At 42.1% G+C, this 19386-nt stretch overlaps 1 protein-coding gene and 1 long non-coding RNA gene across 2 annotated transcripts; both read left to right on the top strand.

Annotated features, from left to right (window-relative positions):
- Positions 1–5112: 5112 nt before the first annotated feature.
- LOC118964668 lies at positions 5113–8115 on the top strand. The gene is made up of 5 exons (XR_005051871.1): positions 5113–5322; positions 5567–5714; positions 5810–5846; positions 6079–6362; positions 6611–8115. It is a non-coding gene; the product is annotated as an uncharacterized LOC118964668 (long non-coding RNA).
- Positions 8116–9434: 1319 nt separating this feature from the next.
- On the top strand, positions 9435–12649 carry LOC118964664. The gene is made up of 4 exons (XM_036978523.1): positions 9435–10148; positions 10338–10413; positions 10677–10809; positions 11759–12649. The coding sequence occupies exons 1-4, from the start codon at positions 9513–9515 to the stop codon at positions 12063–12065; spliced, it is 1152 nt and encodes a 383-aa protein (XP_036834418.1). The 5' UTR covers positions 9435–9512; the 3' UTR covers positions 12066–12649.
- Positions 12650–19386: the final 6737 nt, after the last annotated feature.

The following is a 19386-nucleotide window of genomic DNA, read 5'->3' as shown; positions in this document are numbered from 1 at the left end:
GCAAGGGGCAGCCAGTGCCGCCAGTCTGCCAGGGGCCGCCAGTGCCGCCAGTCTGCCAGGGGCCGCCAGTGCCGCCAGTCTGCCAGGGGCCGCCAGTGCTGCCAGTCTGCCAGGGGCCGCCAGTGCCGCCAGTCTGCCAGGGGCCGCCAGTGCCGCCAGGGGCCGCCAGGGGCCGCCAGTCTGCCAGGGGCCGCCAGTGCCGCCAGTCTGCCAGGGGCCGCCAGTGCCGCCAGTCTGCCAGGGGCCGCCAGTGCCGCCAGTCTGCCAGGGGCCGCCAGTGCCGCCAGTCTGCCAGGGGCCGCCAGTGCCGCCAGTCTGCCAGGGGCCGCCAGTGCCGCCAGTCTGCCAGGGGCCGCCAGTCTGCCAGGTGCCGCCAGTCAGCCAGGTGCCGCCAGTCTGCCAGGGGCCGCCAGGGGCCGCCAGTCTGCCAGGGGCCGCCAGTCTGCCAGAGGCCGCCAGGGGCCGCCAGTCTGCCAGGGGCCGCCAGTCTGCCAGAGGCCGCCAGGGGCCGCCAGTGCCGCAAGTCAGACAGGGGCCGCCAGAGCCCCTCAGCCCAGAGGCGCCAGAGCCCCTCAGCCCAGAGGCGCCAGTTACACCGTTACAACCAACATTCAACCAGATATCAATGATTCAGTGTAAAATACATGTACTGTAAAATAAACCGTATTTAATTTACAACCAATAAAATAATACATGATGCAGGACACTCAGTTATAAGGGAATTAACTGGTTTAACTTCTCAAACAGAAACACACACATTTCCATTTTCTGTGGATCGCCCATGTTTACATTTTACTGAATGCCAGTCTGACCTTTGACCTGTAGATGACAATAAAGGTCTACTTTTGCTGCAGATCCACTTCTAAAGCTTAAACCTCTCTGGACAAGTAGCCAAAACATTTGTCCCTAGTGAGAGAGAGTATGTGTGTGTGTGGCAAAAAAGGGAATATTGCACTACACTTTTATGATACAGATACATTTTGCATTCGGTAGCATAGCACAGCTGTAGTTTTTTCAAATGCCAAATGTACATGTAGCATGCTTCTGCCTACAGATGCTTTTCTGAGTGACTTGTGTTGTGAGAGAACCAGAATTCAAACATAAACTCCTGGATTACATTTTATAATATTGTCAGCTCTTTTTAGTAACATATGGTAGCATACATGTTTCACACGGTGGCAAGTCAAGCTAGTTAGTTACATGCAACAACATTACATTATATGGTCAATGTTTGTGTGTATCCTCTTAGCTTTTACCTTTGACATCAGCAAGCGACGCACGGGCTGGTCCTGCAGACTCCCACGCCCATGGCCCAGGAGAAGGCTGGGGGCCATCTGCTCACTCACGTCCCAGCCATCTCCTTTGAGACCGACGCTACTGTGGAGTGCACCTCCAAGAGGACTCCGGAAGAGAGGGAACGGGTGAAGGTTAAACTGGCCAACATGGCCTTGATGGGAAGGATCAAAAGTCTTGGCTGTGAAATGCCCATTATGTGTGATTGTCGAATTGATCATTTTCCACTTTTGAAACAACAATGGGAAAGACAGGGTTTATAGCAAAGGTTGCTCAGATTGGGCTTTTGGAAAAATTGGGAGAATGAAAGTGCACTCCTGATTCAGAGAGAAAGATCCAGCTTAATCATCCATACCATTGTTTAAATTACAATAAAAAAACATTCAAACTGTTCCTGAGTTTCGAAAGACAGAGAAAGGAAAACATCATTATCTTCAGTCTGTTCACACCTGTTCACACAAGTCCTACTGTCCACAATCTCAGGGTTCTTCAATACAAACACACCTGTTTCAGAAAACCTGATCACTTTCACATTCGAACAATGTTTGTAGGATACTTTTCAATAACTCAATAAATGTAAGTGTTGAAACCATACATAGCTGGTAACTTGAGCTCGGCAGAGTAGTTTTGACCTGTGTCCAGATACAGTCATTTATGTTGTCTAAAGGCAATTTGTCTCTTATAACAATGTTATTTTTCTGAATAATCTAATTTAATTGACTGGTAGGTAGTCACTAACTATTTGTAGCATGTGTTCCTCTGTTTATTGATATTTACATGGTGTGTATGTGTTAAGATGTTAAGTAATTAATGTTGATATTATCCAAAGGGTTTTTAACTGAAAAGTTAAATGTATTTAAAAAATGGCAGAATCAAATAGTATTGGAATAGTGACTTGTATTTTGCATCTAGAAGTGTAAGAATTTTAGAAGAATGCTATTTCATCAGTCAAATGTTGCACTGTTTGATAAGACAGGGTAAAGAAAACCTCCATTTTAATGAGTTTAGTTGTGAGTTTGACATTTTACCACAAGAAGTCACTATAATACTATACGTTATCAAACAGGGTTGTGCTGAAAATCAAATGAACCACAGCCAAATTAATTATTTGCAACTAAGAGTAAGATTAAAAAAGACATGTATAACTTACTTTCTTGATAAAATACATTCTAAAATGTCAATATATGTGATTTCTGAGTATGTAGTGCACATATCTTTTTAAGGCCCAAAGCAGACGTTTTTATATCAATATCAAATCATTTCTGGGTAACAATTAAGTACCTTACTGTAATAGATTACGATGAAAATGGTCAAAAATGTATTTTTTGCAAAAAAAACTTTCTCAAGCAATAATTTTGCTAGGACTGTCTGGGAGTGGTCAGTGTGGAGGGGAAATTAAAACTAGCTGTTATTGGCACTCTCTTTGTCGTTGGTCTATAAACCAATTTACACATGGTGATGTCGCCATGGAAAGCCAAAACTCTCGCCCATGCAAACCTGCTGATTAGAAGGTGCTGTATAGATGTGAGAAACTCTCTTTTCATGGCACTTCAATATCGAAGTGAATTTTTCGTAGCAGGTTAGGAAACTGAGGTTAAGGTTAGGAAAAGGGTTAGGGTTAGTGAAAATGCTCTCCAAACCTTCTACGAAAATTACTTTGCATTGAAGTGCTGTGAAAAGAATGTGTCCCTGCTCAGGTGTTGCATGCATCAACCAATGGTTGTGTGCCAAGTCATCCATTGTGTCATCGACTGACAGATTGCTATAACATATGATGTGGTTAGCTGACACACAAAATACCTATCCAGGCAGTGTAAGATCTGGCAAGTGTCAGCAAGGCCTGGGCAGAGGAACATGCTCCGTATTTTCAACCAGAACTATCAGGAAGCAACCCCGATCACATTTTTGTAAAACACATTTACAGTGTTAGTTTCATCAGCTGTTGTACAATATGAAATACAATTATTTTGACTTCACAGGGCCTTTAAATGTAGGCAAACAAGTTTTCGGCATTCAAACTAATCTACCCAGCCAGATTCAGCACCATGGACAGTGAAGATCAGAATACCTGCGATCTGACGATTAGAACAACAATGCTATTTTAAGTGATTTTCAAGACACCCAAAGTCAATTTAAATCCACAACTAAATCTGCAGGATAAAAAGCAATATAATCAAACATTCAAATAAGTAAACAGGCTATATTAAAGTGCACTAAACATAGAGACAGATTAACCATGGAGAACACGAAACATGATGACAGATTAACCAGGGAAGTGAATTTAACAGAGGTTAAAGCTAAAACAACAGAATCTGGGTACGTCTGTGTGAAGAGGTGTGGCTTTAGTGTGGATTTGAATAGTACACAAGTAGGCCTACGCTATTTTTGCACTGTAAAACTTTTTTTTTTTAAGTGTTGTGTTTTCCCAGATTCATAGTGTTATGCAGGCCAGGCCTATCTAGGAAGGCTGGGCATAAATTGTTTGCTCACAGCATCACATGATGACGTGGGCAACATAAACACTTAAACTCTGTAGATTAAAGTTAATAGTAATCAAAACTAATTTCACCACGAAAGAAAGTGCAATCGAAATGAATGAAGAAGACAATGTAATTCTAGTGAGTTAATAAAATGACAAGGTGTTGCCTGTCAGCGTTGTAGACTACTGCCTCACAAGCCCGGGCTTTAGTGGCACTGGCATACGCGCTAGCCTCTGCACTGAAGGAGCCACCGAACGCGTCCGCGTTGCAGCTCTCACTTTCTCCCGCTACAGTATGTCCTACAATGACATATTTGGTGGGGATTGGCAGCCAACAATAGGATTGGATTGGGACTAAATCAAAGAATAAAACGACATTGAAATGAATATTATTAATAAATATTTCCCAGCAGATTTTGGGTTCAACCTAAGGCTGACTAGGACAGATCAATCAACTTGATCCGACACAGTAAGCCTACATGTCATACGTAAGTAAATCCACAAGAGAGACAATATTGCAAAGGCAGGACCATGTTCGATGGAAGGCGTAGGGGTAGGCAATCGAAAACGTTTGACGGGGAAATTTCTGTCAATATTAGCTAGTCCTACTGAGTGGGCAAGTAACCTTTCCCGCGCTCTTCCTAAAAATACTATTTGTGATGTCATAAAGGTCTAACGTTCCATGACGTAGCATGTAGCCCTAAATTACAGTCCCTGCTTGCAATATTGTCCTCACTCTCGACCTGAACTCAACTTGAATGTAACCAACACAGACAAGGACATGCTTTTTGCGATATAAAATAGCTTGAATGGATGAAGAAAGGGTAAGCTAAATTACTTCATGCAATATTGGGGGAAAGTAAAAAAGGGTGAAGCAATATAAGCGGATATTTCTTGTAAAAAGCTATAACATATTGTAAAGCAAATGTACCATTCTTTATAAAGTCACCAGCTTAGCGCTGATATGGCTGTAGCTCTATTTATGATGTCCTCTGCACAGATCTACTCTGACATTGACATATTATTACATATTGGAATGTCTGTCCTTCAGGTAGCACAGAGGGAGGATGGTGATCCTCAGAGGGAAGGAAAGGAAGTTGTTGTTGTAGAACCGGTGGCCACACCCAAAGAGGAGGCCAAGAAGGGAAGGAAGGTAAGATAGCAGTAGTGACAGAGCACATAATAGGCCTACTGGGTTACACTCTGTACCTGATAGCAGCCATACCATAGATATCTCAGATAACAACATACGTAGTAGCTGTTTTCAAAACGTGTTTTAAGAGCTGCTTTGACCTGGCCCATAGCCTATTCATAAATTGTCTCAGAATAGGAGTGCTTATCTAGGATCAGTTTTGCATTTGAGATCATAATGAATACAATTATTTGGGCAAGGTTGAGCCCACACCTTATCTGATGAACTTTATGTATACGGGCCCTGGTGTTACATGTCTGCCATCATTTGAGATCTAGAATCTGTTCTGTTCTATCCTAGGCAAAAAGTAAGAGGAGTGGCAAGAAGTCAAGGAAGCTGGACACTGACAATGATGCAGGTCAGAGATTTACCTCTGTAGTACTACATTGTTTCTCTATTCTGTCTGTGATGTGCAGGTTGTGCTATCCATTTTCAATGAAACTGTAGTCTACTGTAATCAGTAAGAAAGGTCACATAGATAGCTTTATTAAAATAGGCCTATTCTAAAACCCTTAAACAATGAAATCAGAGTATTAAGAGATAAAACGTCTGATTTCTCTTTAATTTTGGTTCTACTTCCTCTACGGCAATCACATCTTTAGTCTCCAGGAATAAACACCTGGATAGAGGATCTGTAATTGAGCTCCTGGAGAAGAAAGCTGTTCAGGCTGCATTCGGCCCAGGCAACAAGGATGAGATGGAATACTCCTACCCAATCCTCATCTCATTCCTGCGCAATCTTACTGATGAGTATGTTAAAAGTTTTTCTGTAATGTTCAACATTTATGAAATATTGTGCAGTGGGAACTAAACACTAACTAAAACACTTATTTTAAATTGTCTAGGCAGTGGCAAGTGATCTACAAAGGACTAAAAAACCCTGTAAGTTTCCCTACCTGCCTTTGACCTTTGATGTGTCAATGATCTGTTGAATTCAGAGATTAGCCATCAAGTCATATTCTGTTATTCATGTTCTCTGTCAGACTTCATCAAACTTTGAATTCAGTCACAGACAAGAATAACAATGTTGATCAAATGCATTCTGTTCGATCTAGAATACTTTACATCACAGTTCCATTGAAAAGACTGTTTTTGTTCTGTTTGTTCAAAACAGATGACGAAGGAACAGCTTGCCAAATTGTGCAAGACAATTGTAACCTTCATCGCACAGACCACCCTGCAGATCCTGCTGCCAGCCCTGGCCCGCGTACTTGGGGTAAAGGACTTTGCTGACGACGACACTGACTCACTCAAGAGGAGTGGCAGTGCAAGATCCTTTGCTGCCTTTGATCAGGAAAGACTGGAGCTCATCCAGGAAGTTAGATATCTCGCGAAGAAAATGTATAAGGGCGGCACAGGGGCTCAACATCTCAGGTCCCTAACACCCTCTTCTAAGAGGTATGTTCCCCTCAAGGTTTTCATGTATGGATTTCACCCAGATCATCTATCCCAGTGTTAGCTAATGCAATTTACTCTATCTGATGTAGTACAAAATGTAATGTATCAGCCTTTGAGCATATTCAAATGAATGAGCATGTAAAGCGATCAAAAGGACATGTAGATATTTAGAATACTAAAATTACAACGCTTGACCGATTTGCCAAGTTAAGACAGGAATTATCATGCTTTGCTTGTTCGTTTTAAAGTTCCCAGACCTCAGTGAAAGTCCTCCTGGGAATGACAGAGGACAGAATCATCAAAAGTGTCCAGGAGCAACTGTCTGATCATAATATCCTGTCCTCTTGCCCACCTGAGCTGACTGTTGGTCTTATCAAGGTGGTGGTCGAACAGCTTAACTCTGCCCTCTCTGCGACCATCAGCAGAGCTATTTCAGGGCGGTCCTCCCCTATTTCTTCTGGTACCCAGGCCGCTGAACAAATGGTCAACATGGTCCTGAAATGTTTTGATGATCACACCACCCCAGAGGACCAGAGCTCTACCTCTGTATTAGAGTCATGCATTCCACCTGCAACAGAAGAAGTGATGACTGTTATCGCAGAGATGGTGGGTGAATTGGAAAAAGAAGATCCGGAATTGGCTAAGGTTTTTCGAGAAGTGGCTGTGAAAGTTAAAATGTTGGCATCTGGCAGTGACCTTGTAGTGGAGCACCTGGATGTTGAAGACTCTCCTGTTCCAGAGGAGCTGAACATAATATGTACATCTTGCAAAGCAATGATGCAAAATCTTGGCACTCTGTTTAGTGTGAAGTTCAAGACCAAAGCCTCAAAGGCTGTGAGTGAAATTCTTGTGAGAAGGTTAATGAGCGATATCTCTGGTATGGTTCAACCTTCTCATTCGTTTAGTACCACTCCAAGCTTGATGAATGCATCTAGCCCATCTGACAGGATCCTTGATTCTGTGGCCACTGAGCTCATACAGACCAAAGTAGAATCTGAGGCATCACAAATAATTGATAACTTTGTTGAAGATGTCAAGGACATTGTGCAGTATGCTGAATTAGATCAGCCAACAAGCACCCAGAGAGATACCCAAGTGGGACACTGTACGACAAAGCGGAAACCCTTCCATGCAGCTCGTAGACTCTGCGAGAGACTTCAGGCAAAGCTGGAGACATTGTTCCTCAGAATGGGTGGAGCTCCAGTCCAAGGGGAAGAACTTATGGAAAAAGCTGACTCCAGTGCTGTGCTTCTGGAGCATACTGACTCCAGTGATCTGCCTGTTTCAATCCTGAGCTTGCCTTCCCCATGTAGGAGTGAATCCCCTATATCAGAACGTAGTTCATCTTCTTTATCTGATGGATGTGATTCAACTGACTCTGTAGGAGAGAAAACACCAGAGCAACCTGAAACCAGTAAGAGTGAGGCAATACTGCAAGTGGTAAACTCAACAGGACTTGGTTCTCTCCGTAAATGCCAAAGTGAGAACTCTCAACCATTACTGTCTCTCTGTGATTCCAACATGGTGCCCTGCACCAAAGAGGTCTTGTCCCAGATTGTGACCATGTATAGGTCAGAGGTGGCAGATTTGGAATGCACATCATCTGTTGCAGAGGGTTCCTCTTACAACTCCCTTGAAGTCTGTGGCTTTTTGGACAGTGTCATGTCTTATCTAGAAGACATGCCTGTGTCTGGTTCTTCATGGTTGGAAGGATTAAGAGATACTCCAGCCTCAGTCATTGAGAAACTCTCCAGTGAGGAGTTCCAGATGAACGCTACCAACGAAGTGCGAAAAATACTGATCAAATCAGTCAGTAGCTTTCCCAGCAAAGTCAGTTCCAGCCAGACAGATTCTCAGATGTTGCCAGCAAAATCAACAATTTCCTTAAGGCATACAGATATAACTGCTTTTGAAATCGTTGGATCAATTACAAATGACATGAAGAGCCTTTTCCCACCCACAGAGTCTTCTACTACTCTATGGCAGGCAGACTCTATGCTTCAACAGAGTGATGAGAAAACCTCAGAGTACACTGAGGCCACACCCAAAGGCTCACAGTCTGGTTTGGAAGTATCTGAGAAGAAGATCTGGACAACTGCAAATACTATTTACCACAATGTGAAGACAAAGATGAGGAATTATTTTACATGGCAAAATCAAGTCAAAGCAACAACGGCTCAAGCCAAAAAGACCCTCAGCCATATTCTGGTTTCAATTCAGAAAGAGCTGTCAAAATCTGACCAAACGGTGACTGCGCTTTCACAAATAGAGAATGTGGTTGGAATGATGCTGAAGGATGTTGAAAGGGTAAGCAGTGAATGTGGTGAGGAACTGATCTATCAAGCGCCACAGCGTTCTTCCTCCTCGTTGTCATCCTCATCTGCCAGATCAAAGAAGTCAGAGTGGGAATTTTCACTCCCTGGCACTCCCATCTCTTCTGATTTACCAGAGAGTATTACTCAGCCCATTGTGAGATGCTCAGTCATCGACATGGGCAAATCTACTAAGCCAAAAACATTGGTGTGTGATGCCAGGGAAAGCATGTCTGCAATAGTGGATACCATCATAAAGGAGGTACATCCAGAGGAAGAAGGGGAGGTTGCATTCCACCCTGATCTAACAGCTGCAATAGCAAGACTGGAGGAGCTCATATCTCAGGGTAGGATTGGTGCTCTCTCACGTGATCTTACTCACAAAGTCAACCGCATCATTTCTGAGAGCAACTTGACCCCTCTGGTTCTGACAGTGGCGGCTGGAAAGAGTGCATCCGATACAGTCCTTACTGAGCTGAAGAGGAATGACAAGACGGTGGGGAAGCCCACAGCTTACAAGCTGGTTCAGCTTTTTGCAGAGGAGTCTGTGAAGCGCCTCTTGCTTCCTAGCCTTGTGCCCTCTACAGCTTCAATGAGTTTGGCTCAGGGAGTTAGTGTGCCGGCTAGCGTATCTGAAGATAGGATTTCATGTTCTTTTTCTACATCAGCATTTAGTGACACAGTCAGCCTGTTTACCAAAGTAATGGTAAGCCAGGTCATGGACTCTGTGGTTTCTGATGCACAAAGCAGAGGGTCATCTCCAACCGGAACTGTAACTGATATAGGCAGTCTACTGAGTGGTAAGTCCTACCCTCTGCCATCTTTCTCCGCCATCAGCATGACAACAAGTGGGACCTCCAATGCTGCACGAGGCTTTGAGGCCAACATAGATGCTGAGGAAAGTTGTTTCGGTGTACCTCAGAGCATTGTTTGTGATCAGAATTCAACCAGCCCGGATGTTGCCTCGCTTTCAACCCCATCCACTGACAACTTAGTCGGTGATGATGACTTCACCGGCCTCATCAGCATGTTAGTGGTGAGACTTCTGTCAAAAATCCAAACCCAAACTGATCTGTACCCAACTGACGTCACACGCACGTCACAAGACCTGATTCCAAAAGTTATAGCTGCCTTCTGTGCATGGTCAGGCTGCTCTGAGACCCAAGCTTATCCCAAGAACCTGAAGAGTCACAAAGTATACAGCACCGTCTACAAACATCTGTTGAAGGAGTTTGGCTCAGAGAAAATACTCCAACTGGCCGTGTCGACTCAGGACTCCACTTTCAATAGGATTCTTGTGAAGTCATTGAGCAAGGAGCTTCTCCACAGTTGTAACGAGGCATCAAGAGCAGCCTCAAGAACATCTTTCGAAGCCACCAGGCCAGAAGCTCTTCTCATGGCTGAAGATGTGAAGGCTACCAGAGGGAAGCTGTCTTTCCTACAAAGGCTTGCCAGACTGAAATTCAACTTAAAGGTACATCACACTTATTTAAGTTAACAATTGTGTCAATGTGAGTAAACAATGTTATTTAGAGAAAATGTAAAACCATCCATTAATTCCAAAACCATTTATAAATCTTGTTGTGCTGGTGTGTAAGATGTGATCGTTATTACCGTGAGATTGTTCTGCTGTGACAGTTGTTTTGACATGTTTTTGTTTTAGCCATTCATGATGGGAAACAAGAAGAATTCCCGCCATTCTGAATCCAAAGACCAGACTACTGCTGAAGAGATCATGTGTAAGTCCATACAGCAGGACATTTACTGTTTGAGATATTGGTGTACAAAGCTGCTATTGCAAAAATATTAAACCCTATATACAGTACATTATATATTATCGATAGTAATCTCTTATGTAAAATTATTTATAGTTTCCAAATCTCAAGATTCTGGTTCTCATTTATTTGTGAAAGTAATAATGAGTTGAAACTAAGAATACAATATACCATCATTTCTAAATGAAAGTGCATGTCAACTCTCTCTCTTCTGTCGCCCAACATAGTGGCACATCCTGCCACGTTTGGACTCCCAGAGGGTCTTCCCTCCACCTCTCAACAGGAGAAGCCTCGCAAACGTCCCCTTCTAATCAGGATGTTTTCCACCATCTCCATAGGCCTATCCAAGCCATTCAAACGGTTTTCAAAGCAAGCTTAATACAACAATTTCCTTTAATACAGTAATATTTGCATTGAATTGATGGCCTTTGTCTTCTTTTGTGTTGCCCTGTTAACACATTTGATTAGAAAATACATAGTATATTTAGTTTAGTTTATTATGCAGTCATAGTCACGGTGTAGGCTAAACAAAGTAATGTTGTCCTGAATAATGTATAGAACATGCACCCTCCCACCCCCCCACCCACACACACACACACAGTGTGATTCATTCAACACACACACATAGTACTTCAGTTATGTCCCACAACCAACATTCGACCAGATATCAATGATTCAGTGTAAAATACATGTACTGTAAAATAAACCGTATTTAATTTACAACCAATAAAATAATACATGATGCAGGACACTCAGTTATAAGGGAATTAACTGGTTTAACTTCTCAAACAGAAACACACACATTTCCATTTTCTGTGGATCGCCCATGTTTACATTTTACTGAATGCCAGTCTGACCTTTGACCTGTAGATGGCAGTAAAGGTCTACTTTTGCTGCAGATCCTCTTCTAAAGCTCAAACCTCTCTGGACAAGGAGCCAAAACATTTGACCCTAGTGAGAGAGTGTGTGTGTGTGTGTGTGTGTGTGTGTGTGGCAAGAAAAGGGAGTATTGCACTACACTTTTATGATACAGATACATTTTGCATTCGGTACCATAGCACAGCTGTAGTTTTTTCAAATGCCAAATGTACATGTAGCATGCTTCTGCCTACAGATGCTTTTCTGAGTGACTTGTGTTGTGAGAGAACCAGAATTCAAACATAAACTTCTGGATTACATTTTATAATATTGTCAGCTCTTTTTAGTAACATATGGTAGCATACATGTTTCACACGGTGGCAAGTCAAGCTAGTTAGTTACATGTAACAACATTACATTATATGGTCAATGTTTGTGTGTATCCTCTTAGCTTTTACCTTCGACATCAACAAGCGACGCACGGGCTGGTCCTGCAGACTCCCACGCCCATGGCCCAGGAGAAGGCTGGGGGCCACCTGCTCACTCACGTCCCAGCCATCTCCTTTGAGACCGACTCTACTGTGGAGTGCACCTCCAAGAGGACTCCGGAAGAGAGGGACCGGGTGAAGGTTAAACTGGCCAACATGGCCTTGATGGGAAGGATCAAAAGTCTTGGCTGTGAAATGCCCATTATGTGTGATTATCGAATTGATCATTTTCCACTTTTGAAACAACAATGGGAAAGACAGGGTTTATAGCAAAGGTTGGTCAGATTGGGCTTTTGGAAAAATTGGGAGAATGAAAGTGCACTCCTGATTCAGAGAGAAAGATCCAGCTTAATCATCCATACCATTGTTTAAATTACAATAAAAAAACATTCAAACTGTTCCTGAGTTTCGAAAGACAGAGAAAGGAAAACATCATTATCTTCAGTCTGTTCACACCTGTTCACACAAGTCCTACTGTCCACAATCTCAGGGTTCTTCAATACAAACACACCTGTTTCAGAAAACCTGATCACTTTCACATTCGAACAATGTTTGTAGGATACTTTTCAATAACTCAATAAATGTAAGTGTTGAAACCATACATAGCTGGTAACTTGAGCTCGGCAGAGTAGTTTTGACCTGTGTCCAGATGCAGTCATTTATGTTGTCTAAAGGCAATTTGTCTCTTATAACAATGTTATTTTTCTGAATAATCTAATTTAATTGACTTGTAGGTAGTCACTAACTATTTGTAGCATGTGTTCCTCTGTTTATTGATATTTACATGGTGTGTATGTGTTAAGATGTTAAGTAATTAATGTTGATATTATCCAAAGGGTTTTTAACTGAAATGTTTAATGTTACATTTACGCTCATATTTGTAAATGGTATTTCAAAAATGGCGGAATCAAAAAGTATTGGAATAGTGACTTGTATTTTGCATCTAGAAGTGTAAGAATTTTAGAAGAATGCTATTTCATCAGTCAAATGTTGCACTGTTTGATAAGACAGGGTAAAGAAAACCTCCATTTTAATGAGTTTAGTTGTGAGTTTGACATTTTACCACAAGAAGTCACTATAATGCAAAAAAAACTTTCTCAAGCAATAATTTTGCTAGGACTGTCTGGGAGTGGTCAGTGTGGAGGGGAAATTAAAACTAGCTGTTATTGGCACTCTCATTGTCGTTGGTCTATAAACCAATTTACACATGGTGATGTCGCCATGGAAAGCCAAAATTCTGGCCCATGCAAACCTGCTGATTAGAAGGTGCTGTATAGATGTGAGAAACTCTTTTTTCATGGCACTTCAATATTGAAGTGAATTTTTCGTAGCAGGTTAGGAAACTGAGGTTAAGGTTAGGAAAAGGGTTAGTGAAAATGCTCTCCAAACCTTCTACGAAAATTACTTTGCATTGAAGTGCTGTGAAAAGAATGTGTCCCTGCTCAGGTGTTGTGTGCCAAGTCATCCATTGTGTCATCGACTGACAGATTGTTATAACATATGATGTGGTTAGCTGACACACAAAATACCTATCCAGGCAGTGTAAGATCTGGCAAGTGTCAGCAAGGCCTGGGCAGAGGAACATGCTCCGTATTTTCAACCAGAACTATCAGGAAGCAACCCCGATCACATTTTTGTAAAACACATTTACAGTGTTAGTTTCATCAGCTGTTGTACAATATGAAATACAATTATTTTGACTTCACAGGGCCTTTAAATGTAGGCAAACAAGTTTTCAGCATTCAAACTAATCTACCCAGCCAGATTCAGCACCATGGACAGTGAAGATCAGAATACCTGCGATCTGACGATTAGAACAACAGTGCTATTTTTTTTTTTTTTTTCAATTTAAAGTTTTATTGAAGTTCTTTTTTTTCAATCAACCAACAAAACACATTCCACATTCACAGGCTTAAAAAAAGAAAAAGTCAAAAAATAATAATACATGAAAAAATAAAAATACAATTAAAATGAATGATAAAGTCAAATAAAAGCATTTATTTTCCTTGGTGCACACGTACTCAAAAACGAAATTAAAATAAAAACACACAAAAAAAACATTTAACACTTGCAGCAGCACTATCAAGGTTCTTATCAGCTATTTCAAGCATTCGCTGAGACGACGGGCCAATAATTCGTTTTTAGGTTTTACAGTACCTTACACAACATGTATCTGCGCATTTCCCTAGTCACCCCGTTCACTCTGTCCAGTTTGAAATATAGTTGAATAGTGAAGACCAGAGTATATCAAACTTGGGCTGTCTCTTGTGGAGGTCATAAGTGAGCTTTTCAAGAGGAAGAAAGTCAACAATCTGGTCAATCCACATTTTAAATGTAGGAGGGGTATTTGAGGCCCACAATAGAAGAATACATTTCTTAGCAAAGTATGTAATAGTCATAAGCAAATTTTCTCTGTCAGGATCAAGAACAAAGTCCTGCTGGGCATTAAGAAGATAGATACACGGGGTCATATCAAACTGTACCTCTAGTATTTTCTGTGCAGCAGTAGGTAGATTGCCAGAATCTGGCAATCTCCCTACAGCTCCAAAATACATGCATATAGGTTCCACTTTCAGAGGTACATCTTTTACAGTTAGGAGACATATCTGTTTTCATTCTATGGAGTCTCAAAGGAGTATAATACAATTTGTACAAAAATTTGTAATTAGATTATTTCATTTTTACACTGGTAGAGGAGCAGTATACCCTGTCGCAAACCTCCGCCCATAACTCATCACTGATAGTCAGACCAAGGTCCTTTTCCAGATTATTTTCAAAGGAGTAAAGGAGGAGCTTCCTTTCTCAGAAAGGAGTCTATAGATGTAAGATATTTTGCCTTTAATGGATTGTGCTGTGACAAGAAGGGTTTCAACTTCATTCAACTGAGTTCTAAACCTCCTCTCGGAGGTAAATGAGGAAATTACATGTCTAATTTGGAAGATATTTGAAAAAATGGGACCTTGGCACATCGAATTCACTGCAGAGCTCTTGAAAGGATTTCAGTGTAGTGGTTTTCTGATGAAATAGGTCTGAAAAGGTCCTGATTCCTAGAGTATGCCAAAGATTAAAGTTGGCCTCCCTCAGGGCTTTTGGCAAGTCTGGGTTGCCCACTATAGGCGAGTGAGAACATATTTGGGAGGAAATGCCCAGGTATTTCTTACAGTCCCTCCACGCTAGTAGGGTGCTGTAAATCACAAAGGTTTTGGCTATGTTGCCCACTTCACTAAAGTTATTAATGAATATAATTGAGCTTAAGGGCAATGAACCACAGGATTGGGCTTCTATCTGAATCCACGTTGACTCTTGTCTGTTTGTGATCCATGTTAGCATGTTGCGGATTTGGGCAGACCAGTAGTACAATTGAAGGGAGGGAAGGGCAAGACCACTCTTAGATCCAGGTTTCGATAGAGTGGAAAACTTGATCCTAGGTTTTTTATTGCCCCATATAAATTTGGTGATGCTTTGGTTAGTTGTTTTGAAAAAGGAACCTACTGGGAGATAGCATGGGAGCATCTGAAATAAGTAGTTCAGTCTAGGGAGGACGTTCATACGGATTACATTCATTCTTCCTACTAAGCTAATTGGGAGGGAGATCCAGGTTTGGAGATCGTTCTTGATTCGGTCCAGGAGTGGAAGATCATTTTCCTTAAAAAGGCTATTCAGATCTAGTGTTATGAAGATCCCGAGGTATTGAAACCCCTGTGTTTTCCATTGGAAAGGACAAAGTGTCTTCATAGAGCTGGTGAGTGTAATATTGAGAGGGCAGGCAGTGGATTTGTTAAAATTGATCTTATAACCTGAAAACTTGCCATACTGAGCAATTGTGTCTAAAATGAGAGGGAGGGATTTCTCAGGGTTGGATATTTAGAGCAAGACATCATCCGCGTAAAGCGAAATCTTGTGCTGCAGGCCGCCTGCAGAAACACCCATAATACTTGGATTGCTCCTTATCAGCTCTGCCAGAGGCTCCGCCCCCAACAAGTAGAGCAGCGGGGACAGCGAGCACCCTTGTCTTGTGCCCTGTTCCAGAGGGAATCTGTCAGAGTTCAGTCCATTAGTAGTCACCATGGCATTTGGATGAGAGTATAGTGATTTGATCCATTTAATAAAATTTGGGCCCATATTGAACTTTTCTAAGACTGAAAACAGAAAGTTCCACTCCATCCTGTCAAACGCCTTCTCAGCATCCAGTGAAGCCAGTAGGACAGGGGTCTTCTGTGCGTTTACTTGATCAATAATATCAAAAAGACGGCGAATGTTATCAGAAGAGTATCTGTCTCTAATAAATCCAGTTTGGTCCGCTTTTATTATTTTGGGAAGAAGAGTGTTAAGTCTTTTGGCGAGCAATTTGGTAATTATTTTATAGTCGAAATCCAACAAGCTTATGGGCCGGAAGGACGAGCAGGATAGGGGGTCCTTGTTTTTTTTTAGCAACACTGTAATGCGAGCTGTGTGCATTGAGTCTGGGAGAACTCCGTTTTTGCAAAAATCCTCCAGCATTGGCATGAAGATAGGGCTGAGCTGGGGCCAAAAAGCTTTGTAGAACTCTCTGGGGAATCCATCTGGGCCTGGGGACTTATTAGGTGGCATGGAGGTAATTGCCTCCAGGATCTCCTCAGGAGTGAAGGGGGAGTTGAGATCTTCTTGGTCGGTCTCTGATAGTTTAGGCAGCGAGATTCCCTCTAGGAAAGAGTGGAGTTCTGCCTCCGTGTGTTTTCTCTCAGAGGTATATAGTTTGCAGTAAAAATCATGAAAAGTTAAATGGATCTTTTTTGGGTCATATGTGACCTCGTCCTCTGCTGTTCGGATAGCCATGATTGTACGCTCTGACTGCTCCTTTTTTAATTGGTAAGCAAGCAATCTACTGGGCCTATTGCTATACTCATGGTATTTCTGTTTAGTAAAGAAAACTTTTTTTTTTATCTCCCGAGTGTAGTCCAAATTCAATTTGGCTTTGGATGCTTTAAGATGACTCCAGGAGGTGCTGTCTAGGGATTGTTTATGTATTTTTTCACAGCATTCCAGCTCCCTCTCAAGATCTAGCCTGTGTGCTTCCATTGCTTTTTTCTTAGCGGAAGCATATGCAATTAGATGACCTCTTAGTGTGGCTTTAGCAGCGTCCCACATTGTGGCCGGAGAAACAGGAGAATCTTTATTGTCTTGTGTGTAGTTGTCTATCCATGTAGTTACCAATGTATGTTTGATAGCATGGAGGTGTTGAATTTCCAGCTCTTTGACCTCGGGATGTTTCTGCAGAGGTCAAAGCGGAAGTGGACAAAGGCGTGATCTGAAAGTGCTATGGGTCCGATTGTACAAGTGGCTGAATTTATGAAACTCTTTGGGATAAAAATGTAATCTATACGGGAGTAGGTGTTATGGACATTAGAGTAGTATGTATAGTCCATAGATGAGCTATTAGTCTCTCTCCAGATATCTATCAGTCCCATCTCTTTAGTAAGAGAGTTGCAGATCTAGGATTTGTGGTGGGGACTTGAGATGATTTGTCTAGGGTTGGGTTAAGGGTACAATTAAAATCTCCGGCCACCACGCCAAAGGAGACACAATGCTCATTGAACAGGGTTATAATTTTTGACATGAAGGCAGGAGTATCTGTGTTAGGGGCGTATATGTTTAATATAGTAATTGGTTGACCATATAGTGACCCAGTTATCAAAATAAATCTCCCCTCCGGGTCAGATATGTTTTTGTCAATTATGAATGGAACATTTTTATGGATAAGTATGGCTGTGCCTCTACTGTTTGATTTGAAAGATGAGAAATACACCTGTCCCACCCAAGCTCTGCGGAGTTTGGCATGTTCAGCATCACAGAAGTGTGTCTCTTGTAATAGCGATGTCTGCTTTTTCCTTTTTTAGAGCACATAGTATCTTTTTTCGTTTTATTGCATGCCCTAGACCATGGCAGTTCCATGTCAATAGATTCAAGGTACTAGTCATCGTCATCGAGCAGTAATCGAACTTTAGTGCAAGTCATCGCTGGGTAAAAATGGATAGTAATTACAGCTGCGTTCACATAAAAGGAAAATAAATGGTGTACATAAAATAATAATCTCTGGACACCCCAGCCGAGTTCCCAAACAACTCGACACATCCCGTTGGATCTGTTACCCCCTCGCTCAGTCTCAATTCTATGTTCCGAATAAAACAAAAACCGGGAACAGTTAGCAACGCACAACGTCTCCCCACCAAAGAAATGCCTCATCCTCTCCACCCCGCATTGAGCAAATAACATAGTTGCCCTCGTCCAGACCACAGTAAAAGAGGGGAGAAAAATAAAAATCAATAGCCAAGCCTACATATACCTCCCCCGAGGGACATAGGGAACCCCAAGTAATAATAGCAACAACAACAAAAAAACAGGGAAATAAAAGTAGGCTGAAACATTAGTAGGCCTAGGTTAGGCTATAAAGCCCATCACTCTCAGTTAAAGGAAAATAAATATAAATTGGACGGCTATAATGACCTTTAGGGGGTGGGTCTCTGGATATCGGCTATATGTCGTCTTACCTCCTTTAGTAATGGCATTAATCGCATTTAGTCATTGGTCTGTTTCTCATTGGCCAGGATTGTCTTTCAAAAAACGTTTTGCCTCTTCGGGAGTTTTGAAGTGTCGCAAGGCTCCTTGGTGAAGAATCCTGAGCTCGTTTGGGTATTTGAATCCCCTGAAGATGCCTCGGTCAATGGAGTATTTCTTCACTTCGTCAAATTCTCGGCGCTTTCGGCGTATTCCAGCTGACAGGTCCTGGTGTAAAGCGAGTTTGGCGTTTCCCACTGTGATGGTGTTGTTTTTCGCCGCCTGTAGGACTCGTTCCTTGTCGGTGAATCTCAGGAAACGTATGGTGATTGGGCGCGGTGGTTGTTTCCCTCTTCTTTTTCGCCCAGATTGAATAGAACACAATTATTCCTTCGCCCCCTGTTTTCTCTTCCAGATGCTCGATTTTCTTTTTAGCATATGCTATTGTTTCCATGGCATCTGTCAATAAGTTTTCCATGGATAGGATTCGCCCCTCTGCCTCGTCCAGGCGCCCCGCGTTTATGGTTATCTTGTTGTTGATGTCAGGCAAAGCGTTTTCCAGGATTGTCACATTGCCCCCTATCGCACTGAGCTGAGAGTTAATGGCATCTAATTTAGTGTTTAGTTCTGTACGTTGGGATCTCAACTCAGAATGGATGTCTTCGACAGAGTGCGAGGTTGGCATTCGTTGTGCCTCGTGGGGGAGCGGGTTCTCTTGCTCCTGGCTAATGGCGCTAGTTTTTTCTGAAGCTAGCTTCTTCTTGGAGGCTTTTTCCGTCGCTAATACTCGAGTCCGGGTAAAAATGTCACCTGTAGTGTCGCCGCCATGACTTTTTCTTACTAAAGCTAAATGAGTTTGAACTTGGAGTGGAGGTAAGATTAGGAATTGGAAACTACTTGTGCGGAGCTCTTAGTTCATGCGACCATCTCGTCCAAGGGTCACGTGATCCCCAACAGTGCTATTTTAAGTGATTTTCAAGACACCCAAAGTCAATTTAAATCCACAACAAAATCTGCAGGATAAAAATAAATATAATCAAACATTCAAATAAGTAAA

This window comes from Oncorhynchus mykiss, chromosome 5, assembly GCF_013265735.2.
Source record: "Oncorhynchus mykiss isolate Arlee chromosome 5, USDA_OmykA_1.1, whole genome shotgun sequence".
In the NCBI taxonomy this organism is placed as follows: domain Eukaryota; kingdom Metazoa; phylum Chordata; class Actinopteri; order Salmoniformes; family Salmonidae; genus Oncorhynchus; species Oncorhynchus mykiss.
Note: the sequence above shows the minus strand (reverse complement) of the source record. Positions and strands in the feature narration are given on the sequence as shown.

Excerpts from the sequence above, each read along its gene's own strand:
- LOC118964664 (XM_036978523.1), top strand. The coding sequence starts at position 9,513 with ATGACAACAAGTGGGACCTCCAATGCTGCACGAGGCTTTGAGGCCAAC. Across the intron at positions 10,149-10,337 it reads GACTGAAATTCAACTTAAAG|CCATTCATGATGGGAAACAA; the intron begins GTACATCACACT and ends TTTTTGTTTTAG. Across the intron at positions 10,414-10,676 it reads TACTGCTGAAGAGATCATGT|TGGCACATCCTGCCACGTTT; the intron begins GTAAGTCCATAC and ends CGCCCAACATAG.